The sequence below is a fragment of the Chionomys nivalis genome, chromosome 1 (genome assembly GCF_950005125.1).
Source record: "Chionomys nivalis chromosome 1, mChiNiv1.1, whole genome shotgun sequence".
In the NCBI taxonomy this organism is placed as follows: domain Eukaryota; kingdom Metazoa; phylum Chordata; class Mammalia; order Rodentia; family Cricetidae; genus Chionomys; species Chionomys nivalis.
Genome location: NC_080086.1, coordinates 14,354,977 through 14,382,552, shown reverse-complemented (window position 1 = coordinate 14,382,552; position 27,576 = coordinate 14,354,977). Strand labels below are relative to the sequence as shown.

The 27,576-nt window shown below is 45.1% G+C and overlaps 1 protein-coding gene across 1 annotated transcript in view; it reads right to left on the bottom strand.

Annotated features, from left to right (window-relative positions):
* The window catches only part of Gucy2c (guanylate cyclase 2C), a 75,537-nt gene extending 70,359 nt beyond the window's left edge, over positions 1-5,178 (bottom strand). The window contains exon 1 of the mRNA XM_057782159.1: positions 4,962-5,178. Within this exon, the coding sequence (XP_057638142.1) occupies positions 4,962-5,178 (217 nt within the window). The remainder of the gene's footprint in view (positions 1-4,961) is intronic.
* Between the last annotated feature and the right edge of the window lie 22,398 nt (positions 5,179-27,576).

Genomic DNA, 27,576 nt, shown 5'->3' with positions numbered 1-27,576 from the left:
CCTTCTCTCCCACCTTTCCTAAATTTTTCTTTCTCTCATTCTATTGAGGCATCATTTACCCATCATAGAACTCATCCATTATGAAAATATGATGAAAGTGTGATTTGATAATGTGTGTAGAGTGTGTACAGAGTCAAGAAATCACCATGGTCCAGGCTGAGAGCATTTTCATTGTGTTCATAGGTCTCTTCATCTTTTCATATTAGCACATGGACTGGAAAGCATTAGAAGAGCAGATCCAGATCTCATCTTGTTCTTCCTGTTCCCAAGTTGCTGCTACTACGTGTGAGGTGCAGCCCTCCTTCGGCTCTGATTATCACCCATCCACCAGCCCACTCCATCCCTCCAGTGTTTCCTGAACTCTTCTATGTGCTCGGGATACAGCGGTGAGCAAAACCAGACCCTGGCCCCCTGAGGTCTACATAGTGTCCAGGAGATGGCACAGAATGATGCTATTGCCCATGGCATGGTGATGGGAGCCCTACTGCCTGTGCCAGGATCTGGGAGATGTAGGGATGTGAGCCAGGCAAATGTACAGTCTCTGGGTGGAGGAAAAACAAACAGATAGGAGCATCCTTGGCATGTCTCAGAAGCAGAAAGGAAGCCCGTGTGCTTGCTGTTAGTGAGCGAGTGGGAGGACAGACATGGAGTGGTATTGAGCGATCATATCAGGCGTGCATGTCCATTCCACTGAAGAATGGGGTAGTTCTGGGGTTTTTTGAGTAAAGAAATTATAATATCGTATTGCCATTTTAAAGGATGTCTGATGGAAGAGTAGATTGTGGGGAACAAACAGAGAAAGAAGCAGGGAGACTGTTAGGAGACTATTGGCAGCTTAGACGAGCTTGGAACAAACTAGGGACAGCAAATTGGAGGCAATAAGTGGTTGCGTTTTGAGGGTAGAGAGTAAGAAATTGATGATGAGTAATGCTTGAGAAAAAGAGGGTGCAGGTGTCTTCAATACTTTTGTCCTGAGGAAATGGACAATGGGCACCGTTCCTGGTGAGTGAAGGACAAATAAGGGGAGGGCATGGTTGTGAAGAAGGAATCGAGAGCTTGGTGGGAAGCCAGACTTCATAAGCCTAACAGCTGAGAAGCAGAGACAGAAGGATCTGGGATTCACGGCCAACCTGGGCTACATGAAAACCTCTTTTCAAACAATGCAAAAAAAAAACCAAAACAAAACAAAAACTCAGCAGGTATACATTTTGGGTGTGAGCTGTCTATTGGGATTTCCCAACAGATGTGACAAGCAACTAAACATACCAATAGGAATAGTTGTCAGTGCAGGAACAGTTAGGGACTTTAAAAGGTCAAGAAAACACAGCCTGAGCCAACACTGTATTGGGAGCATCATCCCATTAGCTGATGTATAATGAAGTATGGGCTTTGACACTGAAAACCCCAGAGGCTAGGAGAGGGCATAGGATGTTTCAGATAGTTGTGAGCTGCTATGGGTGCTGGGAACTGAACCCAGATCCTCTGCAAGAACAGCAAGTGCTCTTACAGGCTGAGCCATCTCACAGCCTAGAAAGTCACTCTTTTGTTTGTTGGTTTGTTGCTGTTTTTGAGACAGGGTTTCTATGTATGTATCCCATGCCCGGTTTAGAACACCACTCTTTATATTGAGCATTTCCTGAAGTCAAAGGGACCTGTATTCATCCCTGCTTGGGGTGTTTAGATAACAAAGAGTTCCTATATTTAGGTTCAGACAAAGGCGTGAATGGTAAAATTCCCAGGTATTGCCAGGTACCACATCTTAAGTATAATCAAGAGCTGGCAGAGCCACTTGAACACCTCTTTCTCTGAAATGTTGCTTCCAGTGACAAGAACTCAGGACAAATGTGGACTGGCCTCTGGAAGTCAGGAAACCCCAGTGACGTTATTCTTGAATCTCCCTGACTTTGGTTTCCTTGCATGTAAAGGTGCATCAAAACCAGGTTTGTCCGACATGACACATTGGAATAATATTATCTTGCAAAGACTGCCCAAAACAGAAGGAATTTTCCAGAGCATTCAAAAGTATGTGTTCCTAAAACTTGAGGCCTCCTTCTTCCAAGAACAGGAGTAACCCTGCCCTACAGTTGCTGCAGAGATGTGGCTGTTCTGTAAGAAAGCAGGCTGAGTAAGCCATGGGGAGCAAGCCAGTAAGCTGCACCCTCCATGGCCTCTGTATCAGCTCCTATCTCTAGGTCCCTACCCTGATTTCCCTCGATGATGGACTATAAGGTATAAGATGAAATAAAACCTTTCTTGCCCAAGTTGCTCTTGGCCATGGTGTTTTATTCCAGCAGTTGAAGCCTTAAGTAAGACGTCTCCCAAGGAATGCTTTCCATCCTTACCCCAGCACAGCCCGACCCCAGAGAGCTCAAGCCTCAGAACATGGTGGAAAGCTGAAGAGCTTACTGTGGTCTCGGAACCCCCACTTTCCTCCCCAGGGCTTTGAGGATGGAGTTGAAGTGGCATCTCCATGCTGGGTGAGGTCTGGGGGACAGACCTCATCACATGAGACCTCACACAGGGTAAGGACTGTGTGTTTAGCCGTGGAACACACATCCCCAAGGATCTGAGGCCTTGGGGCTGAAGGAATCCTTTTCCATACTAGTCCTGCCACTTTCCCCAGTCCTTTCTAATAATTCTTCAATATCCATGTAGCTTAACTAAGTTCTAAAAAAAAAAAAAAGAACAAACAAAAAACTGGTCACTTATGTTGAAATATCACCCACAATTTAAATTATCAATATTTCCCAATATAGCCCTCACACAGGGTTTTAAATTAGTTTCCAAATGACATGCTCCACGTATTTAGAATACAATGTGTCTTTTTCGTCTCTAAGCTGCTCCTCTTGTGTTTAGTGTGTTTGAAAATATTACAGAATGGGTTATCAAGTGCCAACTTCTAGGCATCTCTGTTTCTTCTTCCACCTCCATACAACCATCTATTTACAAACCCATTCTTCCCCCCTCAGCGTTATAACTCTTACGTGAGATGAGCGACTGAAAATGTCACTCAGTTGGTAGATGGTGGAGCAGAATTTCAGACTTGGGCTACGTGACCTCAGATTCCAAGAAGCGACCCAATACCCTTCAATATTTATTTGATGCACCAGGCAACGTGTTCTCTTAATGACATTAGCATGGGTCACAGAGATGCTAAAACAACTGCTGTTTACGGAGTGCTCTTGTGTTTCAGTGCCGGAAGTGCTCCCATAGGTTTTCCCATTGAACCCCCACTTTACCCACACACCGTGACTACCACTTATCCTGATTTTATAGGTGAGGACACTGAGCTTCAGGGAAGTTAGGCAACTTGTTTCAGCTTCCTCAATGGTAAATAGGAATACGAGCCAAGTTCTATCCGAATGGAAATCTTTTCTGCAGATAATATCCCATTGCTTTGTCTTAATGAAAAGTGCAGTTAATGGTGGGGTATTACAAGGCACTATGGTACACTCGCAGAACTCAGATAGACATGGGTCTGCATCTCATTTAAACAATACACTAGAAGGACTCGGGCAGACGTGTCTGCATCTCATTTCAATGGACCTTGTGTAAAGTGACTGAGACCAGTGTCCACCATGGCCCCATGCCCACCAGAGTTGCCGTAACTGAAGAGACGGTGTACCGAAACCCTTCAGAACTTCCCTGGCACATGACAGACACTCAGGAAACAAACGGAGTCTCAGAGAGATGGAGATGGAAATGGTGCTGACAGCCAGGGTGACACAGAGAATCTTAACCCAAGTTCTTAGATTTCAAACCCAGTGTCTTTCCCACTGGTCCACACTGCCTCAGTACGCATGTGTAGGTTATTACAAGACCTCGGCAGACCTGTACCTGTTATTACACAGCCTCCCAGTTCTAGTACAGTCTGGATCAAACCTTTTCATGTGTGTCTGAATCTAGAGTTGACACACCTGGGAAAGTAATATATATGCACAGAAGTCAGTGTACTTCTTATATATATGACTGTTGCTCTCAACCCCATGAGATTTTAAACAGAAAATTAATATATGCCATCTTTAAGACCCGAAGTAACCATTAGGATGTATCAAGTAAGTACTTGGTTCAGTAAGTACTGACTCAGTAATTCTGCTTGTGGTAATGTAGTCTCAGGGGATGGAGAAAACTGTGTATAAGGAAAAGGTTTGTAGTATTATAAAAAAGAACCACAAGAAACTAAAAACAATGAGATATTTTTTTCTACCAGAGACTGTTTTAGATAGTTTTGGTGGTATCTAGTCTAAGGGGCCCCTTGTGAACATTCACACGGCGATGGCAATGTAGCCCTACAAAAGTCACTCATGGGACAATACGGCATGGGACAGAGGCTGCGAGACGTCCTTGTGCCGTACTGATCAACACAGTCCCCAAGACAAGTCACCAAGAGTGTTCAGGCAGTGCCAAATTATTGTAGGCTCTTGCTTTTTCTTTACATGTTTTATGTCAAGTTATAAAGTTGGTTTTTATTAGTAAACGGTAAGGTTGAGAAAGGCAGCGGTTAACGCGACTGCAAACGTTTAACCCGGCCGTATCTGATAGTGAGAGCCATGGGAGGCAGGAAGAAGACACAGCCAGAGAAAAATCTTTCTATGGACAAAAGGTCCAGAGAAAGTTTCAATACCTATGTGAGTTTCTTCCTTCTTGACCAGAAACCCTCTGAGACCCCCAGGTCCAGGCCACATCTTGCATCTGAAGAGCTACAGAAGGAAGCGCGTTTTCTCAGGCTGGGCAACAGATCCAGTTTTAAGCGGGAGTCTGTCACTACTGCAAGGGATTCCCCTTTTCTTCCAGCAGGGTGGGGTGGACCGTAAGCTCACCCTTCTCCACAGGAAGGAAAGGATGGGATTTTGAGATAAACGTAGAGGAATTTGGGCGATCAGGCAATCTGCAATGTCTCTGCCCAGAAGCCTAGCAAAGGGTGGTACGGACAAGGGCGGATTCCGTTCCCACATGCTTACCGGCTTCACTCAGGCGCTCGCGCACTATGACCAGGCCGTCATTCACAGCCTTCTCCAAGTTTTCCAAGGGCTCATTGTAGGCCGAATTGTTCATCATCAGGACACTGATATGGTAGTTGCCATTATAGCAGTTCTTCCTCAACTGAGAGGTCCAGAATGTCCTCCCGGGCTGGAAGAGCAGTAACCACACAGCCAAGGCCAGCAGTGATGTCTTCATGGCCCGGCTCACCTCAGCACCATGCCCCTGGGGTTGACGGCTTGTGGAGACGCAGTGAGTCCCTTTAGACAGCCGCTAGCAGAGTCCTCTCTTCCCCACGCACCCTTCTGGTCTCGCCACACTGGTCACACGGGCCGTGAGACTTAGCCTGCCTGCCGGTAATTAGCAGGTACATTATGGTCCGAGGTAAAGCAAAGTTCACTCTGTGTGTTTGCACACAGAAAGGTCAGAGCTATAAACGGCAGGATTGCCAGGGCCTCGTCCAATAAAAATACACCAGTTTGTGCCACATCACTGGGAAGAGGGAAGAGAGGAAGGGAGCAGTATATTTTACATAACAGGCTTTATGAAATGGAAAATAAAGGTCGAAGGGCTTCTGGAAAGCACACACGTGATGGCTTTAGCTGCACATCAAAATGGAAACCTCTACCAGGAAGAGCTGTACATCCATCACCCAAGGAGCCTCCGTGTAGCGCTATTTCACCATGTGTGGGACAGTAGCAAGGCTCTGGGGACACAGTCACGAATGGTGCGGACACATGAATGTCCTTGTGGATCATGCATTCCTTCAGATGGGGCAGATAAACATCAGGCTGATGGACTGCTAACATCAAGAATGAAGAAAAGTGCAGAGTGGTCTGGGAACACATGGAAAATTAGCCTAATATCTTCTAGAAAGGCTGAGATCGGAAGGAAATGGGCTTTAGCTGAACGGGAAGAGAACATGCGCTGGTCAGGGGATGGATTGTGTGAAGACACAGAGGTGGGAGGAGGCGAGGTATGTTTGAGGAACTGAGAGATACAGCATGGCTGGGAAGTAGTGAGCTATGAGTCAGGTGGTAACAGATATCAGAACAGGTGGAGACAGACCATGGTGTGGATAATACATTAGTGGTTTAGACTGTATTCTGAAAGTCATAGAGAGGACTTTCCATGGTGAATTTTTTATTTTTTAAATTTGTGATGCTGAGGATTTAACTTAGTCATCGACATGAATCAAATAAATTAAGAAAAAAAACCCTGCGTGTGTCTGTGAACATACCTGGTGCACACAGAGAGGTCAGAGGGCAGCCTCCAGTGTTGGTACCAGTGTTCCACCTCAAGACAGGATCTCTGTGCTTGCAGCTGTGCAGAGTAGACCGGCTGGCCTGGGAGTTCCCCTGTGAACATGCTTGGATTACATACGTACACTACCGTATCTGATTGTCCGTGGGTACTGAGAATCCAAACTCAAGTTCTCACACTTGTGTGGTAAGCTCCTTGCTTACTGAATCAAGCACACGATCCATCACGTGACTTTTGAGAAGACCACTCTGTGTCAAGGAGAAAATGTCCTGGAGAGAGGCAAACAGAGAATCAGAGAATTCACAAGGAGTCTATGTCTGTGGTCCACGAGAATTAAAGGAGACCCAGGGGAAGACGGATGCAGTGGAGATGGTTCAACACATCCAAAAAACAAGATGGATGGGACTTGATATGTTATCGAATTCGAGATATCAAGGAGAGGGAGGACTCAAGGGTGGCACCTGAGGGGCTCAGCAAGGCTGATGTTAGAGGTGTCTGCTGAGCCCTGGGCACTGAAGGGCAGCAGGTTTCAAAGAGGTCGCGACTTCTGTCTCGGGGTAGGTGGATTTTATGCCCCTTTGTGCAGATGGGGGGAAGAGAACTTGCCTTTAAACAGACGTTAGGGATTAAAAATAGAGGCACTGTCTGCTGGGTCAGATTATCATTGCTTCCAACATTGACTTAAAACTGGGAAAATAAGTATGTTAATTAGCAGTGTGCATCTTCTTTCATAGATGCAATTAAAATTGCATTTTCAGTATTTCCAAGCAAAGTATTAGAACCACTGGTAAGTCCAACCTATCTAAGTAGAAGTAAGTTTCCCGCTCCAATGAAATCTGTAAAATCTATACTGCAACTCCTTACAAGGGGTTGAATGGCCTTTCTGGGATGTCTGTTTCCTAATTTCCTAGCCGGTGGCATCCACCTTTGCAGGACCTACAAGGATATGATTGATCTTCTTCAGGACATAGCTTGGAACAGACTCTATGGGTGATTAGCAGTAGGAATTCTGCCTCCTGGCACAGGATTGGGATTGCTTGGTTTAGCATTGGTTCCCTTGTCCGAGCCTGACTGGTTCTGGTGTTTGGTTCAGGTACAGTTAGTGCAGGTAAAAGAAGCACATTGTGAACTGTTCCTTAAATCAAACACCGGTGGAGAGGATTATTAAAAATAAATGGCACTAATCCCAGCACTCGGGAGGCAGAGGAAGGCGGATCTCTGTGAGTTTGAGGCCAGCCTGGTCTGCAAGAGCTAGTTCCAGGACAGGCTCCAAAGCCACAGAGAAACCCTGTCTCGAAAAACCAAAAAAAAAAAAAAAAAAAAAAAAATTATCTATCTCTCTAACTATCTATCTATCTATCTATCATCTATCTATCTATCTATCTATCTATCTATCTATCTATCTATCTATCTATCTATGTGTGTGTACCTTCATGAGTTTATTTGCAGCATGTGCATCCAGGTACCCACAAAGGCCAGAGAGAGTGTCAGATCCCCTGGAACCACAGCTACAGTGGTTCTGTGCTTGGAATCAAGCCTAGGTTTTCTGCAAGAGCAGTAAGCACCCTTAACTGCTGAGCCATCTCTCCAAATCCATGCACTCATGAGTCTTCTCTGTTCATGGCAGCCAAGAACCTGAAAATTAGGCGGGTCCCAGAAGCCTAGTCAGCTGTTGAAAAGGACTGTCTCTCTTGCTGGAAGTGGAGGGGAAGCAGAGGGCTAACTGGAAAGTGGACCTCAGTATAAGGGTTGTTTGTATTAGGGCAGAAGTTGGATTGTTGAAATGTTGATAGGAAAGAGCTGATATAAAGTGAGGGGGAAAGGCGGAGACGAAGAGAGGTAATTAAGAGACGGTTCAGGGGGCTAGAGCACTGATTGCTTCTTCCATAGGTCCTGAGTTCAATTCCCAGCAACCACATGGTGGATCACAACCATCTCTAATGAGATCTGATGTCCTCTTCTGGCTTACAGGGACACATGCAGGCAGAACACTGTACATATAACTAAATAAATAAATCTTTTTTTTTTAAAAAAAAAAGATGGTTCAGGAGACTGCAAAGCAAGGGATTCTCAAGATAGCTGGCAACAGTTTGATGTGATGCTTGAAACACATGCATGCTGCTAGACATGACTTCGAGCCCTATGGTGCGTGTGGCGTTTTGATTTAAATTCTCCTCCCAAAGAAGAGGCAGGGTGTCTGCTGAGTTAGAGAACTGGAGTAGCCACAGCCTTAGAGAGAAAGAGGGACCTTGGGAAGCTCCTGTAATGAGTAAATAAAGGAGCTATGGGGCACACCAGAGGCTGCTTAGCTGTGGATGGTGAGGTTCTGATACTTGTCACTCGGGTTTTATGATTTTTTTTTTCTCCAGCAAAGTTCAACTGCTTAGGAATAGACACAGGAAAATGAGTGACTGGACCTACTTGGGTAGAAGCAATAAAAAAATTTAGCGGGTTTGAAAAATTAGAATAAAAAAGGAGTATCTAAAGAGGCAGACTGTAACACCAAACTGAAGGAAGAGCAATGCCAGCACTGGGTGGGTGGAGGAGGTTTGTGAGCAAGGCCAGCCTGAGCTACACTGCAGGACCCTGTCTAAAAACCAAACAGCAACAGCAACAACAAACAACCAAATCCAAACAAGTGGATGCAGCCAGGGATGGGGAAATGAATGGGAAAGAGGTTTTGAAGACTTGGCGAGCCAGTGGTGTGGAAATGCAGGGTAACCTGGAGCTCTTGGAGTCATGACCTGGAGGGCAGCAGGCTGAAGCAGGTGCTGAGTGCTCTGCACCACTGATTTGAATAGCTCGGAGTGGCTGCCTAAGGAGGTGGAGGGCGCTACATTTGAATAAAGGGGCTAAAGGAACTGGGAGTTTGGTTTGCTAGGCAGGACCCCCATCTGCAAGAATATCACTGAAGTAAATGGCAGGTTCTGCTTGAGGGTAAGACCACTCCATGCAATAGCAGACAGGGGAGAAGAAAAATTACAGAAATCACAGCAGTTCATGGAAAGGGCCGGAGAGTGGTGAAATCAAATTTCTATATTTCGTATAGAAATCAAAGACCAGAGGCTGCCTTTTAAATAACTCTTTCCAATGACAAAGCACATCAGCATACTAAGGATAAGTATACAGGTTGAAAGAATGGTAGTGCCCAGCACTTGGGAGGCAGAAGCAGGCGGATCTCTGTGAGTTCGAGACCAGCCTGGTCTACAAGAGCTAGTTCCAGGACAGGCTCCAAAACCACAGAGAAACCCTGTCTCGAAAAACCAAAAAAAAAAAAAAAAAAAAAAAAAAAAAAAAAAAAAAAAAAAAAAAAAAAAAAGAATGGTAGTGAACATGTACATTTTACATGATGTAAAATGAAGACTCACAAGTCACATTCCGAAAACCTAAGACACAGAATACTACTATGACCGTTGCACTTCTGTGCACCACATCCCTAAGGCTTCATCTCTTTATCCTGCAGAAATAAGCAAGGGGGGTGGGAAATCATCTATGAAGAAATAAAACATAATAAGGCATTTGTTGGTTATGGCATGGGTAGTCCTGAGGACACAGGTGACTGGATAAAGAACGGGAAGCACAGGATATCAGGGGAGGAAGAGTAGTATGGTCAGAAAGGATGCTGGAGGAGATGCCCAGGAAGCACAGGATATCAGGGGAGAGAGGGTAGTAGGGTCAGGAAAGGATACTGGAGGAGATGCCCGGGAAGCACAGGATACCAGGAGAGGAAGAATAGTATGGTCAGAAAGGATGCTGGAGGAGATGCAATACAAGGGCTGGAGCTTTGGGCATGGTGGATGTGGAGCGTGATGAGTTCAACCCAAAGTCTCCCAGAGAAAGCAGGTGGGTGCTCAGGCTTCACAGGGCTCAGTTTCTATTGAAGAGGAGGCTGCTGTGGTCATCTAACAGGGCAGGGTAGGCTGTGCTGAGGGATAGATGGTGGTCATGGTACTTAGAGATTATGATGGTCAGTCTCGACTGTTAACTTGCTGCGACTTAGATTCACCTCGCAGACCAACATTAGAAGGGTGTTTCCAGAAAGGATTGACTGAGAAAGGCAGACTCAGTTTGAAAGTGGGTTTCTGGGCTCCCAGACTAAGTGGAGGGGAGAAAGTGTGTGGGACCCCAGCACTAATTCTGCTTTTCTTCCCGACTCTGGACACAGTATAAACAACCTCCTCCTCCTCTTGGCAGTAGCTAAAGCTGTTTCCATCACCAAGCCTAGCCCACTCTGATGGGCTGTGCCTTCCAAGTACAAGCCAACAAAACCTTCCCCTCTGAAGTCGCTTTTGTTCAATATTTTGCCACAGTGATGAGACACTAAGTAATATAGGAGCTTTGTACTAAAGGAGGTCGTGGCTATGGTAAACCTGACCACGTGGTTCGTAGAACTGATCCTGTGGAGAGCCTGTGGGAGAGTCCACAGATGCTGACGACAGAAGCCCTGGGAGTCCAGAAGACTAGAAGGCTGAGATGAGTTCAGACAGCGGGAGCCTGGCTCACGAAGCTTCAAAGGGGAAAAAGCCTCCACTGAGAATTAGACTAGAGGCCGTTTATACTACGTTATGGAGAAGAATCCGGCTGTGTTCTGCAAGTGTCTGCAGTAAACCCTGAGTAAGGCTAAACTGAAGAGCAAGGAACAACAAGGTTGTTTGGGGAGAAGATTTCAAGACGGTATAACGTCAGGCTGTGTCATGGTTATTGCTTAGTGCAGAGGCTGCTTGTTTGTTCTCGACCACCCAGACCTGAAATAACCACACAGAAACTATATTAATTACATACTATTTGGCCAATAGCGTAAGTGTACTTCTGGCTAGCTCTTACATCTTAAATTAACCCATTTTTTATTAATCTGTGTGTTGCCATGTGGTTGTGGCCTACTGGCAAGGTTCCATCTGTCTGGTGTCTGTCTCCTGCTGCAACTACATGGTGTCTCTTTGACTCCGCCTACTTTTTCCTCCCTCCCCCCCCCCCCCCTCTCTCTCTCTCTCTCTCTCTCTCTCTCCTTGGAATTCCCACCTTGTTCTATTCTGTGATGCAATAGGCTCAAAGCAGCTTCTTTATTACCCAATGGTATTCATAGCATACAAAGGGGAATCCCACATTCTAGTCAGAAATACAATAAGACAGAGCAGAAAAAAATCTGCCAAAACATGTACTGTTGATGAAGGAAGGAATAGGAATGGCCTGAAAGTTGCTGACAGGCAGGGTTCAAATCAAGCAGTGGTAATTGTTAAAATGATTACAATCAATAAAGGGAAGCTTCTCGCTTTGCACTGGGACAGTAGGTGAGGTGGCCGAGTCCAAGCCCCACCTACAGTTAACTCCAGCTTGTATTCAAATTAATTGGAAAGAAGTCTCATCAACTGAGACTGCATGCTTCCAAATGGCTTCACAGGTGTGGAGGATGTAAGGTTAAGGAGGTCACAGAGGCTTGCACCAAGGTTCCAGAAATCCTCTGAGGTCAAGCAATATGGGGTACCATCAGATTCTTAGCAAGAGGCTCCAAGAGACCACGGCAGGAGACTAGAAAGGTGAAACTTGAGTTTCAGTGGAGACTCCCAGGGCGCTGGACGTGCCAGCACTGCGGGCTGCCAGCTGAAGAAAGCCGCGGTGTGTTGGAGAGATCACATGACCTGGAGGGGCGTGGCTACCCAAGGCTTTTGGAGCCCGGATGATTCCATCGCAAGCTCTCCGTGGTGGACCTGGAAATGTGGGATTTGGTGTTGTACGGTTGGGTTTTATTATGCTTCAGCATGATATTCCTTGTTATGATCCCCATTCTTTCTTTTAGTAATGGGAAGGTTTAATTTGTTTTGTTATATAATGGAAGGTGTCGCTTATTGCTAGATTTTACGTGGGTTTATAGTTAAGAGATTGCCATGAATCTCACAAGAGTCTTCTAGTCTTTTGAACAATTTTGGGACAATTAAGGCATTGAGGAGATACGTTCTCTCCTGTCACATTATAAGATCACAAGACTTTAGGGATGGCCGTAGAATATCATGACTTGAAAGTGACAAGCTAACAAGGTGTGGTGGTTAATCTTCATTATTAGCTTGGTGGAGATTTAGAATCATTTGGAAACATCCGGATGGAACGTTTTGAAACATCTGGGCGTGTCTGTAAGGATGTGTCCTGAAAGGACTAACTGAACAGACAAGATTTGCCTTCAGAGCGAGGGGGAGTGGTACCATTCCATGGCCCAGGGTGTGAATGGAATACAAAGGAGAAAATAGGTGGAATCTTTCTTTGTCTGACTCTGAAGTGACTCTGAAGTGCTGACACAATGTGACCAGCTCCTGTTAGCTCACCTGGAGCTCCTCTTTGTGGCACAGCTTCCTCACAGTGCTAGAGTATACCCTCAAACAGCAAGCCAAATACTGGCCTCCCTTCTTTCAGTTGTGCCTGTCCGGTATTGTCATGGCAACAAAACGGACGTTTTGGTGGATGTCTGGAGAATGAACACAGGCTGTAGAAAGCATGCACTCATCAGAAACACCTAGGCGCCTTAGCTGTGGGGGATGGTTCATGAGTTACTGGGTTTGTTTTCATTAGTCCATTGCCCTTGTCACTTTCTGAGGCAGGAGGAGAAGTGGAGGCAGAAACCAACTTTCTTTTAAAATTCCTCCTGGACCACAGAGAAACCCTGTCTCGAAAAACCAAAAAAAAAAAAAAAAAAAAAAAAAAAATTCCTCCTGGAAATTACAAGCGTGAAGGAAAGTCATGTTGAGGGCGGAGGAGGCAATCAAATGCAAAGAATGGCAAGAAGCAAAAAAAAAAAAAAAAAAAAAAAGGCAAAAGAACAATAACAAGTAAGGGCAGTTCTGGAACCCTCTGGCAATACTGTGTTACTGGGACATGAACTTCAAATGTGAGGGACCAAGATAACAGTCTTCTCTGAATCCTTTAAGATGAAGTTATCCGTCTTCATGTTGTAAAACTATTAACACATAGGCTGTCATAAAGGGAGACAGGTTGTGCTGAAAGAGTTTCAAGGTCAGAACTAAACAGCGGAGCAAGGGGGTTGGCGTGATTGGCAGCACTGTGCTCCGTGTCCTTTGGGTTTACCTCCCTAAAGTCAGCGTGTGGAGCAAACCACCTGCCTTTGCTACTGATTGTTTTGGGCAACATGTGGGAAGACTCTTACATGCTTTCTGCATGAAAAGGGAGCATTGGCTCCTCCCATATTTGCCCCCGAAGGACACAATTGTTCAGTCCAGAATCCTCCCTTCCTGTCCCCTCATCTTAGCATGGCTACCCTTCAGAAAGAAGAATGAAACTGAAACGTGAAGACTTGGTGGTGAGCACCATGCAAGAGATTCTGCCTGAATCTGGACAGAAGAATGCTTTGGTGAGCCCTTATAGCTGACTCTCCGAGAGACTCATATAGGTTAGTCACAATGGGCAACCACTCCGTGGAGCCAGGGGATGCCTGGATTTTTGTTCCTTCTCTATACGCTGTGTGCTTACTAAGGCTCCCTCTGCACTCAAATTTGCTAGTTTTACTTATTTTTTTATTCACCCACTGTAGCATGAATTCTAGTTGGTCTTAATAATAAAAACCCATAGTCAGATATAGAGGTTAATGCTGAAGATCAGAGAAGCAGAGGGGCCAAGCACACGAGAGTTCTTTTACCTCTACCAATGCTCAGATTGAAGGGGGTGATCCTGTCCTCAGAATGCATCCCCAGACTCCATCTGTCTCCACCAAACCTCAGACTACACTGAGTTCCTGTTTCCTCCCACCTTATATTCCATTCTCTGTCCAGCCATATCACTCCTGTCTCCCCCTCCCTAGTGCCGGCATTAAAGGCATGGAATCCCAGGGCTAGAGAGATGGCTCAGAGGTTAAGAACACTGACTGTTCTTTCAGAGGTCCTGAGTCCAATTCCCAGCAACCACTTGGTGGCTCACAATCATCTTCAAGGAGACCTGGTGCCCTCTTGTATACATAATAAATAAAAATCATTAAATAAATAAATAAAGGTGTGGAATCCCAAGTGCTGGAATCACCTTTGTGAGATCTCTGTTTCTCTTTTAGACAGTCAATCTTGTGTAGACTTGAACTAAGAGAGTTCCCTCTGAATCTGTCTCCCAAGTCCAGGGATTAAAGGAGTGTACCACCATTCCCTGGCCTCTAGTAGCTTAGCTCTGCACTCCGATCTTCAGGCAAGCTTTATTTGTTAAGACACAAACAGAATATCATTACTGAACAGTCCAAGAATAAGGATATAGAAATGTAGGTTCCAGAAATAGTAATGTAAACATAAGGAAATATAAAGTTGTAAGCCTAGGAGAATGAGAGCAGACGGTCAGCAGTTTTTTTCAGCAGCTTAAGGATTAACTATTAACAGTGGATTGCTTTGCTTTACAACCGATAGCTAGCTCCGTCTGCAAACTGAGGGTCCCTCTGCAAACTGAGGGTCAGCTTTTAGATAACCTCCCGGTCACTCATGACCAGCAACTGATGAGAGCTGAGTTAACTTTTAAATGATGGGATGTACGTGACAATTTGGTTGTGCATTGTCCCGGACCCTTCCCTGCTATGCAATCAGGGGAGTGCAGAGCTTTGGTAAAAACCATCAGAAAGCAACCAGAATCAATGGGCTAAATACAAGCACTAGTTTAACAGAAAAACCCTGTTAATGGAAATTGTTTTAATAAAGCAATTTATATCTGAGTTTTACCTCGAGATTGTAAAAATTCTTTTGTTCATGCCTAATGCTTGCCTCAGAAGACTGATCTCTGGCTGTGGTCACAGTTTTAGCTGAGAAGCTTTGTGTGCTGGTGTGGGACAATGATCTTGTACCCTGTGAAGATTTATCAGTTGTATTGCTTTAATAAAATGCTAATGGGCCAGTAGCCAGGCAGGAAGTATAGGTGGGGTGACCAGGCAGGAAGTAGAGGCAGGGCAATGAGGAGAATTCTGGGAAGAAGAAAGATGCAGTCTGCAGGCATCATGCAGACACAGAGGAAGCAAGATGAGAATGCCTCACTGATAAAAAGTATCAGGCCATGTGGCTAACAAAAAACAATTATGGGTTATAATTATAAACTATAAGTTATAAGAGTTAATAAGAAGCCTAAGCTAACAGACCAACTGGTTTATAATTAATGTAGACTTCTGTGTTTCTCTGGAACTGAATGGCTGCGGGACCGGGCGGGACAGACACTACTGTCGACAGTGTGCTCCATGGAGATTTTTTTTCTTTTTCTGGAATAAAGTTTGCTTCTGATTTAATAGACTTTGGTGGTCTGTCCCCCATCATTGTGCAACACCGCCCGGACCCAACAATTACAATCCACTCATTCATTAATTCGCCTACTCATTTACTGGAGATTGAACACAGGGCCTCATGGATGTTATGCAAGTGTTTTCTCTCTGAGCTATACCCCGAGGCCTTTTATCCACTTCAAATAACAAAGTTTAAGACAGGTCTTTGCTAACTTTTCTAAACTGGATGTGAACTCACTCTGTAGCCCAGGTAGGCTTTGAACTTGAGATCCTTCTGTTCCAGCCTCCCCAGTACTCAGATTACAAACACAATTCCTCATGCTCAGCTCCAATTCCTGCATTAACAAATTTGTGTTTCTCTGAGGAGGAAGTACTTATTTTTATGTACTATTTACACAGGAAAACCTAATACGGGTTTGGGTTTAGACATGCAGTCTTCATTCTTTCCCTTTCTCCTCCCTCCCTCCCTCCCTCCCTCCCTCCCTCCCTCCCTCCCTCCCTCCCTCCCTCCTTGCCTCCCTCCCTCCTTCCTTCCTAATGTAGTTCAGGCTTACTTCAACTCCCTATGTAGCTGAGAATGGCTTTGATCTCCTGATGGCTCTGTTTCTTCCTCTCAAGTGCTGGGATTACAAGTGTGTGCCACTACACCTGACTGGACATGCGAACATATACAGACATATCATTTTTATATAACAAAAAAGGGAAATGTAAGAATTCTCAGGGACCATGAGGCAGAAGGAGGCGAGGAAAGAGTAGAAACAGTCCAGCCTTGAGAGGCTGGGATCTGCTCAGACAGAACCGGTCGGTCAGGGGAGACCCACTGGTCTGGAGTCTGATGATGTTAAAAGAGCAAGGTGTGTAAAGTAAACAAGGAATTGCTTGTGTTTCCTTAAGGAAGCATGTTTGATTTCTGGGAACAGATGTAGGTGTTGAAGGCTCTGCAGTTGGTCTGTGCTGGTGCATAGCCTGAATGAACAAATCTGCCATTGTGGTGATTGTATTTAAACCAGTCACATGGTAACTTAAAGTATTCGCTGAATCCTTCAGATCTGCCCCTTGTATCATGTGCCTAATTTGTAGGAAAACGAGATGTCCAGGTCTCTGCAGAACAGACCATCCAAAGGAAATTCCTAACGTTCCAACCGCTATAGATAGGATCACCTGCCAGCACACACTCACCAGGGCATCCCTAGACAAATGTCAGCCAATCAGGGGTCCTGAACCTTAGAAATCACCTCACCTCCACCTTTATTACTATAAAAACCCAACTCTAACTGAACTCAGGGCTCTCCGATCATTCCAATACATTGGACACACAGAGGGTCCAAGTTTGCAGACTCGTGTAGAATAAAGGCTCTTTGCTTTTACATACGGGACTCAGTCTCCTTTTTTGTTTGTTTTTTTTTGGGGGGGGCTTTGTGGATCTGGGCATAACACTGCTAGTGCTCCCTTCTCCTGCCTCCTCTCTACTCAGCGGGCTGTGTTTATGTACCATGGCAAGCATACATTGGAGAAAGCCATGATGTTTAGCTGTAACAAGGATCCCTGGGTCTTGCAACTAGCTCTATTGTCTAACCTCAAACATAAGGGAAAGAAATAAAGATATGGGTTTCATTGACGTAGTTGCCTATGGTGATCCTTCAATCCAGATGAAGGGTCTCTGCCTTCTGGTGGAAAAGCCAGGTTTTACTTTAGCGCTTGTCCCCTGGAGTGCCTGAAGGGTTACTTTCTCAGTTACAAAGCCTTAGCTTGGAAAAGCAATGAAAAGCATGGTGTGTTCTCTGAAGTGCAGACAGAGGCTCTGCCAGTCTAGGTCAGCGATGCATCCTTAGAACATGTCAGCAATGTAGGAAAAGCATCAGGATGGTGCGGTCTTGAGACAATGAGGAGCTTTTTGAAGTTGCAGAAGGCAGCTTGACATTCTTAAAAATAAAATGCGCGAGAGGTGGGACTCGAACGTAACTTGGCTGCTTGCTAAGCGAATGAATGACGGCAGGTTGCCTAAATTTGCCAGTGCTCAGCTCTCTGCTTTCCAAGGTGAATCGATTGTTTATTCTAGCACATTCGACAGCTTAAATACTAAGCCACAACTGGTGCTGGAGTTTGGACGTGGGCAGGTGTGCCAGGTGGTTAAAGGGATTCACTCAGAGAAAAGCCACTTATGTGAGGCTGAGATGCCACCTGGGAGGTGATTTATTGTTTCCCAGAGAAACAGCCAAACTCTGAACTACAGCACTCAATTGCCAAATTTTGTAAATCTGTCTCTGGTCCAGCCCTGTAGAATGCCACAGTCCGGGGGAACAGAGCTTGGAATTTAAACGACAGCAACAACAATAACAACGACCTGAAGGAATGACCTGACAGAGTGCTTGGTGGGTAATACTTAAGAGCTGCCCCACCACACACACAGAAGGTGATGACCCCTGCTCCTACCCTGATTTGTCACCTTGAGGGTCCACAGCATCAGGAAAAGGAAACGCTGCGGCAGCAAGCAAGAGGGACTGCAGGACTGCACCAGTCGGCCCCTGCTGTGGCACAGGCATCCTCTGGAGATCCTCCTGCTCAGTGGGTCATACCAGAACACAGCCCAAGTAGGATTATTGGAGAAGCGTCGAGACATGCCTAGTAGCTTCTAGAAGTAAATACTGGAGCTTCCAGCAAAGGGCCGATCTCAGGTGGGGAAGTTTGTGTTAATTCAGTTAAAACACAGTATTATGAAGTACTTGGTGCCCAGTAGGGGTCCAGTGAAATCATCCCCTCCTCCTCCTCCTGGGAGACAGTCTCATGTATTTCACAGGGTGAATCTTGAACTTCTGTCCCTATAGCTTCCATTGCAGACAGCTCGAATTACCAGTTTGTCACACCACATCAGGCTTACATGGTGCTGGGAATAGAACCCAGGGTTTAATGCATGGAGGGGAAGAGGCCCTAACCACTGAACTTCTCTGTTCCCAGCTACCCAGCTCCACTGTTGTTGGTGTTCTTCAACCCCCTTTAAACAGCAGAATTAATTTCTCCTTCCTGTGTGCGCAGTAGTTACATCTTCTGTAATTATAATTTAGAGTGTGTTCAGCTGAAACCGATTTAACTGAGGGTGGTGAGAAAATGCCAACTCCAGCATAGCAACTCCATGATAGCAAAGCAGTAGCGGGAAGAAGTTTCAGTCTTATTCAAGAGATGATGGTGCGGGTTGGAGAGAAATGGCTCAGCAGTTAGGAACACAGGCTGTTCTCGCAAAAGACCTGAGTTTGAAGGGCAGCGCCCATGTCAAGAGCTCACACTCACCTATACATCCAGCGCCAGGGGGATTTGACGTCTCTGGCCTCCACAGGCACCTGCACACTTGGGCAGGTACGCATATGTATTTAAAAATTAAAGATATCTTAAAAAGAGGAAGAAACAAGGATAGGGCAAGATGTGAGTTAAAAGACTATCCCAGAGTTGGCAAGATGGCTTAGTCGGAAGGCACTGAATGCCAAGACCAGTATGGTGAAAGGAGAAAACAGACCCTTCCAGGTTGTGCTCTGACTTACACACACACACACCCCACACACCCCACACACCCCACACACACCACACACACACACACAGGTATGCACACTGTGGTTCTGCATATTCATGTTCTCTTTCTCTCCCTGAGGAAATAAAATGTAATTTAAAATTTCTGCTTTCGTCATCAGGAAAGCTGCAGAGGCGGGGTTAAGACATTGGTATAGAAATAGAAGGGGTGATGACCATAATGATGATTTGATTGTTTTCCAAGTTGTTGGATTTTTTTCATCACCATTCGTGTATTTTATAGGAAATAGGATGTAGTAAACAGGTCAGTGCCTCATGAGAAACAAAACCAGGTTGATTGTCATCGCTCTGTCTACACACAGTAGCATCGGTGTCCCCAAGTCAGGAGCAGGAACTGCAGAGGCTTGAGAGCCGCTGGGGTCCATCTGGGTCTGGTGAGGCTGGGGATGCAGGGAGGGTGGCGAGGAGGTTGATGGGCCATGGGATGCACAGTCTGGTGTTTACTCCGAGAAAATGGAGGAACGCGGGTCATAATGAGACAATTCAGCTTCCAAACTAAGGGGAACAGCAAATGACGAAAGGCAAAGAAAACATCAGTGAGGTCAAATCCATCTTCAAACACCACATGGTCAGCAAGCCTGCAGGAGATAGGAGACCCTGGGAGCCGGAGGGAAGTGAGGAAAATGAGTTGTTATGTGTAATACATTTAAATAGATTTTTAAAGATATTTAATTGGCAGCTGGTTTAAGACAATAGTGGAGCCCTAGAAAAATCACCTAGGCATAAGATTTATCTCATTAAAACAGCAGAACTCACATCCCAAGGTGTAGATTTAAACTTACAAGGCTATAGGACAAGCAGAAATACGGCGCGTGGGAGGGCACTGGCTCAGGGTAGGCTGGCACTCATATGGACACCTGAAGACGCCTGTCACCCACAGGCAGCTCACAAGGCTCCCCTTCTCGCTTACTTGGGTACGCTTTCGTTTTCCCTCACTTTGGTTCCTTGGTGCCTGTGACCCGCATCCCTGTCTTAGTCTTCCAATAGCATGAGAGGCTGGAGGGTCAGTATCCATCAAGTAAACGTCTGTTGACAGTTTTCTCTTGTGTTCCTGCTGTCCCCTGACACTCCACAGGGAAATCGTGTTGTTTTTGATTGTTTGTTTAAGGAACACTCAAAATCGCACCTTAATGAATTTTGACGTTTAAAAGGAGAAACAGGGGCAGCGAGGCAGGCTCAGGTTTGAAATACCCCTTGTCCCAGAGACAAAGTTCCTGGGCATGATGTATCCATATCAAGAGAAAACAAACAGACAAACAAACAAAAACAATTCCAGACAGAGCACTGGAAGAGAAGGTGGTGATCCGCTCAGCGGCAGAGCGCGGCCTACCTAGTGTGAGGACCAGAGCTTTAACCCACAGTCCAGGGTGGGGAAGTGTGTGTCTGGAGGAGGAGGAAGGGAGACCCTGCTGGAGATAATGCTGAGGGGATGGGGTGTGCAGGAGGCTATGGGGGGTGGGGTTGGGGTTGAGGGGGCGGGGTTGGGAGGGTGGAGGTTGGGGTGGGGGCTGGATACTGGGGGTTGGGAGTAGGAGGTGGAGGGGTTGGGTCTGGGAACACGTGCTCAGGAAAGTCTGACAGAGGGAAATCGCGAAACTAAGGAGGCCTGATGAGAGGACAGGGTTTGGCTTCTTGAACCTGTCTCCTTGCCTCAGCACGTCTATCTTTGAGGCAAACGAGGAATCTGAGTTGAAAACAGAAAGTGCTAGCTCTAAAGATAAGAGCTCAGATCTTCCAAGGGCCGAGGGTCGAGGTGGAAGTGAATGCGGAAGTTGGAGAGGGCAAAAAGGAACGTCTTTCTTTCAGTGAACGTCCGCAAAGAGCTCTCAGTAAGAGGCTGAAGATCACGCACAAGATCACGCACAAAAGCTCCCTACCGTGGATGTGGGAGAAGCACGTTGCTGTGTCCTAAGGGTTTTCTCAGATTTACTGATCACTTACGGAGAACTTACTACTCGAGTCGAAAGCGCTTTGTTTAATTTTCCCAGCTGCACTTCAGAGGGTTTTATTAGCCTCTCTTTGTTTTATAGAGGAAGGAAACTCACACAGGGGTAAGCGATTGAGCCAGTGTTTCGATTAGTTCTGGCAGGCTTCGGTTTCATTTCCTTGGGTCTTTATATTGAGAGGCTCTCTGGTTCCATTTCCTTGGGTCTTTATATTAGAGAGGCTCCTGAGAGCGTCGGTATGGAATTGGCTAGGAAGACATGGCATTAACTCAGTTTAAATGACAAAGAATATATAGGAGGAAATAAAAAAGATTGGGAAGAAATGAAAATCTGACACATGAACTATAAAGGATAACAGAAATGTAAGGTGCAGAACACGGAAGTGAAAATGGTGTAAACGTGCACTAAAGATATGACTATATGCTATGTACTTTATATAGCTTTAGCTTATACAAAAAATAACAAAGTTAGATTTAGAAATCAAAAATAAGAGCTATAGATTTGCACCAGTAGTTATTTCCACTTTTTGCTTGGAACATTACCTCTTTATATGTTGATCTTAAGTTTACATCTTGAACCTCGCGGTCCCTTCCTAAACTCTATGTTTAAGTACCCAAGCCCGCATAACAGCTCACAACAGTCTATAACTCCAGCCAGCTCCAGGGGGGGTCAGATGCCCTCTTCTGGCCTCTATGAGTACTGCACACGCGTGCGAGCACACACATACACACACATCTGTGTGCCGTGTGCATATATGCACATATGTATGCAAAACAAAATGACCATACACATAGAATAAAAATAATTCTCAAACCAATTTAACAACAACAAGAAGAAACCTGATTGTTGTGACAGCCTATGGGGATGTGGAAATGAAACCCAAACAGCATGCCCAGAACAGGGCCCTAGGCTATTTACCCCTCTGCCTTCCTCCTCTTCCAACCTCACTATCTGTTGTAGCTTAACTGTCAACTTGACACAGCCTAGCATCTTCTCAGAGGAAGGTGGCCACCAAGGAATTGTCTAGATCAGACTGGCCTGTGTCTGTGTCTGTGTGGTGCAGAAGGGGCCAGCCACTGTGGGCAGCACCATCCCTAGGCAGGTGGTCCCGGGCTACCAGTAAGTGGCATTCCACGCAGTCTCTGCTTCAAGTTTCTGCTTGGAGTCCTGCCCCGACTCCTCTCAAAGATGGACTGTCACCTAGAAGTGTCCCTTCCTACCCTGAATAGCTTTTGGTCAGAGTACTTGATGGCTCTGCAGATAGAATACCTCTAAAAGGGCCTTATCTCTGCCCCTGTCCCGGTTGTTATTCCTGTTCACACCCCTCTCTCTCTCACCCAGGATGCTGTTGGACCCTCCTAACTGCTCTCGCTGCTTGGGCTTCTGTCTCTTATGGCTCATTTCCCACACTGTGGCCAATAGACATTTTCAACATACTGAACCAACCAGATTGCTATTCTTCCTAAGACTCTAAGTAGCTTGTCATTTTACTAGTATGGTAATAAGAACATACAGTATTTACCAAGGGCCCAAAATAGTCTAAGTGCTTTATAAAATTATCCAGCCATGACAAAAATTCATGTTGTAAAATAAATTATTTTTCAATATTTATTTTAATTTTTTAAAAATTGTTTTCAAGACAGAGTTTCCCTGTAGCTTTGGAGCCTGTCCTGGAACTAGCTCTTATAGACCAGACTGGTCTTGAACTCACAAAGATCTGCCTGCCTCTGCCTCCTGAGTGCTGAGATTAAAGGCATGTGCCACCACCACCCAGCTAGTTTCAAAAGTTTTACTATCTTATGTGTATAGGTATTTTACCTGCGTGTATGTCTGTGCACTACATGTATGCCTGGTCCCTGCAGAGGCCAGAAGATTCCCAGAACTGGAGTTACAGACAGTTGTGAGCTGCCATGTGTGGGCTGAGAATTGAGTTCAGGTCCTCCAGAAGAGCAGCCAGTGCTCTTAACTGCTGAGCCATCTCTCCACCCCCATTCTTTATTTTTTATATCATCTTTCTGTTACTATCAAAAATCTAGATGAGAAGAATGATGTGTTTGTTTTCATGGCTTTAGTTCTAGAATAGCTTCTTAAATAAAAGCATTCAATAATATCAAGGAAAACGTTTATTGCAGAGAAAGAAAACATACAAACTGATTCCAAATACAGCTCAAATAAATGTCATTTATTATGATAAAATGCATGTTGTTTTAGTCAAGACCCACAAATGTCAGTTATTTTCATTAAAGATGGTTTCCAAGAACAAAATCTGCCTGTTTTCGTGATTTTCCTTCCCTTTGGTACCAGGCACCCGCCAGCCAGGCTCACAGCTCTGTTCTGTCACTTCCTGGAGCAGCATGAGCAGACTCATCTCAGAGAGGGAACCATGCCAAATCATAAATGAAGTGAAAAGTCTTGGCAAATATGCACAATTCAAAGATAAAAACTGCCATTCTGATGTACATTCCTTCCTCTCACACCTTTATAGGAGAGATGAATTGGAAGTCTCCAGATAGGAAAGGGTAATTCGTCACCCAGCCACTAGCCACACAGACACGAGAACTTGTGTAGAAATTGTTTACATAATGCAATTTGTTTTCACATATTATTCAACATGAACAAATAAAAAGAATCTTTCCCTGTGATTTACAACATTCAGATTGACTATGAACACTACAAGAAACATTTGAAGAGAGTTTTGTGTGTGCGTGCGTGTGTCTTTGCCTGTGTAGGTGTATGAGTCTACATGTGTGCGTCCGTGTTTGTGTATCTTGGTCTGTGTAGGTGTGTATGTGTCTGTGTGTCTTTGCCTGTGTAGGTGTGTGTGTCTCTGTGTGTGTGTGAGAGAGATCGTGTGTTTTGCCTGTGTAGGTGTGACTGTGTCTGTGTGTCTCTGCCTGTGGAGGTGTGTGTGTCTGTGTGTATGTGTTTGTGTGTAGTAGGTGCCTGAGGAGACCAGAGGAGGACATCTGATCTCTAGGAACTGCAGAATACAGCAGTTGAGAGCTGGGAAGCCAACACAGGTCCTCTACAAGAACATCAAGTGTTCTTAACTGCTCAACCATCTCTTCTGCCCTGAAACTGGTAAATTTGGAGTCAACTTTCAAGTAATGGAACACCTAAGGGGGAAACAACAATTACACGACTGTCTGATTAAGCAAGCTCTATTTAGAACTGACCAGTCAGCTTCCTCTCCCAAAGGGGGAATTTTGGAAAGCAGCTTTTAAGGTCCCTTTTATGGGGAAGGGTCAGAGTTGGTAGAAAACAGCTATCTAGATAATCAGCTGTTAGCGCCCGGGCAGGGGAGTGGGCTCTCAGGGCTCAAGGCCGCCTGTGTTGCAAGTGTGACAGAAAGTAACTGTTGGGATAAACTGGCTGTACAAAGAAGGCAATAAAAGGAAGCGCAAGAATATCTTAAGTGGAAGGGGAGACATTAAGGTGTCTGGGAAGACATATTTCCATAAGTCAAAGGGCAATCAGATATCACAGGCTCAGGGATTTAGCAAGGCAAGGGGGTGGGCATACATCATGGGGTCACAAGTTCATTATAGGCTGGAAAACATGGCTTGAAGATTCATTAGACTCCAGAAGCAGAAAGTTTCCTTGTAAGGTGTGAAGATTTAATAACAACGTAACAACGTGAACAATGTATAACAATGCGACTCCTGTTTGGGCTTTGTACACTCCCTTTAATTCAAGGCTGGCGATCCGGAATTATTTAAATTGGATGCACACAGCTTTAGTATTATGTTGATATTTCAAGCTAACTAAATTATTTTCCAAAAAGTAATGTTTTGCCAGTATATATGTTCATAGTCAAAGAAAATAATTTTTGGTACTTTATTCATCTCTTGCAAGTTTTTACAGTATGCCTGTGGCCCACTAGATGTGAAGAACTGTTTCCAGTTGCAGACTACAAACCTGAGGCAGATCAAACACACTCACAGACTAGTGTCCTGCGGGAGGTTGCTGCTAGTGTTAGTGCGTAAAACACACGTCAGACTTCAAAAACTTAGCTCAAAAGATTATAACATTATACCTCAATAATTTTTCTATTGGTTATTCTAATATTTTTGACAGAGTGGGACACAAAATATTTCATTAACTACACATTTATGTTTTTAAACTCTTTTTTTTTTTTAAGATTTATTTATTTATTATGTACACAGTGTTCAGCCTCCATGTATGCCTGCAGGCCAGAAGAGGGCGCCAGGTCTCATTACAGATGGTTGTGAGCCACCATGTGGGTTGCTGGGAATTGAACTCAGGACCTTCAGAAGAGCAGTCAGTGCTCTTAACCACTGAGCCATCTCTCCAGCCCCTTAAACTCTTTTTTAAAAAATCTTTTCTAACACAGTACTAAAAACTTGAAATTACATGAGTGACTCACATCATGGTGTTTTATTTTTGCTATGCAGCATTGTTCTGGGTTAATTTAGGGCTGTGGTCACACAAAATTTTAACTATTCTAAAAGATAATGGGTTAATTTAACGTAATAACCACTGACTTTGAAAACACCTTTTCTTCTGTGACAATAGAATCTAATTGAATTGGGAATTAAGACTAATCTGAACTTCAAGCAAGGCTTCTCCACTAGCTTCATGTCCTGTGTCGAGTGTATTGACAGCTTCAGTCTTCTGTGAAGCTGTTGTGTAGGTCAGGTGAAGCAGACAATGTCCTCAGCACAATGCTGGGTACTTAATTGTCACTGAAGCGGTTGCTACAAATCAGTGGAAGGAACTGGATTAAGAAGTGGCCAAAGGAACAGAAAAGTGGCTGGATTGCTCAGAAAAGATGGGATATCAGTATCATTGATATCATTGAATTCAAAGGGTAGCGCCTTACTTGACAGTCAGTTCAAAACCGACCACAGCGAGGGGGCTAAAGATGCAAGAACCCCCAATCCCTACCTTTCAGGGAGCAAAGAAAAAAAACTAAATCTGTGGGGGGGGGAGGGGATAATGATTTCATTTTTAAATATATGCAGCATATTGTGGCTCAGTTGCTCACTGATTTTTACAAAGTAGACATTGGGGAGGGGGAGGTACAGCAGGGGCTTGCTCGTTTTCATTATGAATTCATAAAATCCAGTCTTATAAAACTGGATTTGTAAGACTAAACTTTTAGTGTTTTGCTGTACCAGGCCTCGTGCATGCGAAAGAAGTGCCTTACCAAACATCTAGATCTCAGGAAGGCCACGTGTGTAGAAATGAGCTCAGACTACAGATGGACTTACGGCCGGTAGAGAAAAGCCAGCATTCCTTAGGGACGGGTGAAATGGGCTCCCCTCCCAACCCCCCCAGGAAGCGTTATCTCTTGCTATCTTCACTATTTCTCCACTCTGCTTCTTTATCCCTGGCCTGTCCAGTCTACTGCTTTCTCTCTGCTCTAGACCCAATCAAATGCCTCTGGATATCCCCTCTTCCTTTCCACAGTGAAACCCTTCCACCTAATAATGGAGCAGCCATTGTGGCAGATTCTTTACTGAGCCCCCTCACATACATGAACTACACCCCCAGCATTAAATATATGTTTTTGTAGAAATATATCTTATTTGACTTATTTATTTGGGGGTCACTATGTGAATGTGTAAAGTCAGAGGACTCTTTGCAGAGTCTGCTCTCTCCTTCCAATATATGGGTCTCTGGAAGCAAACTCAGTTTGTCAGGCTCGGCAGCAAGCGCCTTTACCTGCTGAGTCATTGTAAATGTTACAGCGTCCAGGGGAAAGGTGTCCTGGCAGTTGGGAGCCGAGGAATAAAATAAACAAATCTCACAGGAGGGATTGGGAGGGAAAATCCCAGAAGGGTGGCTGCCTCTGCTCAGGAGAGAAGCAGCAGATAGTAACACAAATAATAAAAGCCCAGAGACAGAAATTGGGGTTCAACCCGAAAACCAGAAAAGCAAAGCAATCAAGCCACTAGAGAAGTCTTGCTCTACCAAAGCTAAGTGACCGCAGACTAAGCCTCTCTCTCCTCCCATTTTGTATTCCCTCTAGTGCTGGGATTAAAGGCGTGACTCCCTAGTGCTGGGATTAAAGGTGTGAGGCACCACCACCTGGATTTGTTTCTGTATTGATCTAGTGTAGCCCAGGGTGGCCTTGAACTCACAGACATCCTTCTGCCCCTGTCTCCCAAATTTTGGGATTAAAAGGTGTGTGCCACCACTGCCTGACCTCTAGTGGCTTTAGCTTTGCTTCTGGTCTTCAGGCAAGATTTATTGATCAAAATACAAATCAAATAATATACCACTACAGCAAGAGAACCAAGCAGAAGATAGGATTATGTAGCGTTTCTTGGGGATGAGGGGCGGGAACGGGGGCGGAAGGTAAGTTTTCCAGGGTGATTTGGGATTGGAGGAATTATGTGGCTTGATCTTGGGACAGGCTCGGGGATTGGTGGGAATTTTTTCTGTAGGGTGGGGCTTGGCCACTCTCCCACCTCAGAGGGCTGGGAATGGCCTTTATAGCCTTTAGGGAATGGCCATTATGACAGTCTGGGGGCAGGGCCTACCTAGCCACTGGGGTGCCATAGGGGGGTGCCACAAGCTGTCCCTGCCATCCAAGTCGTGTAA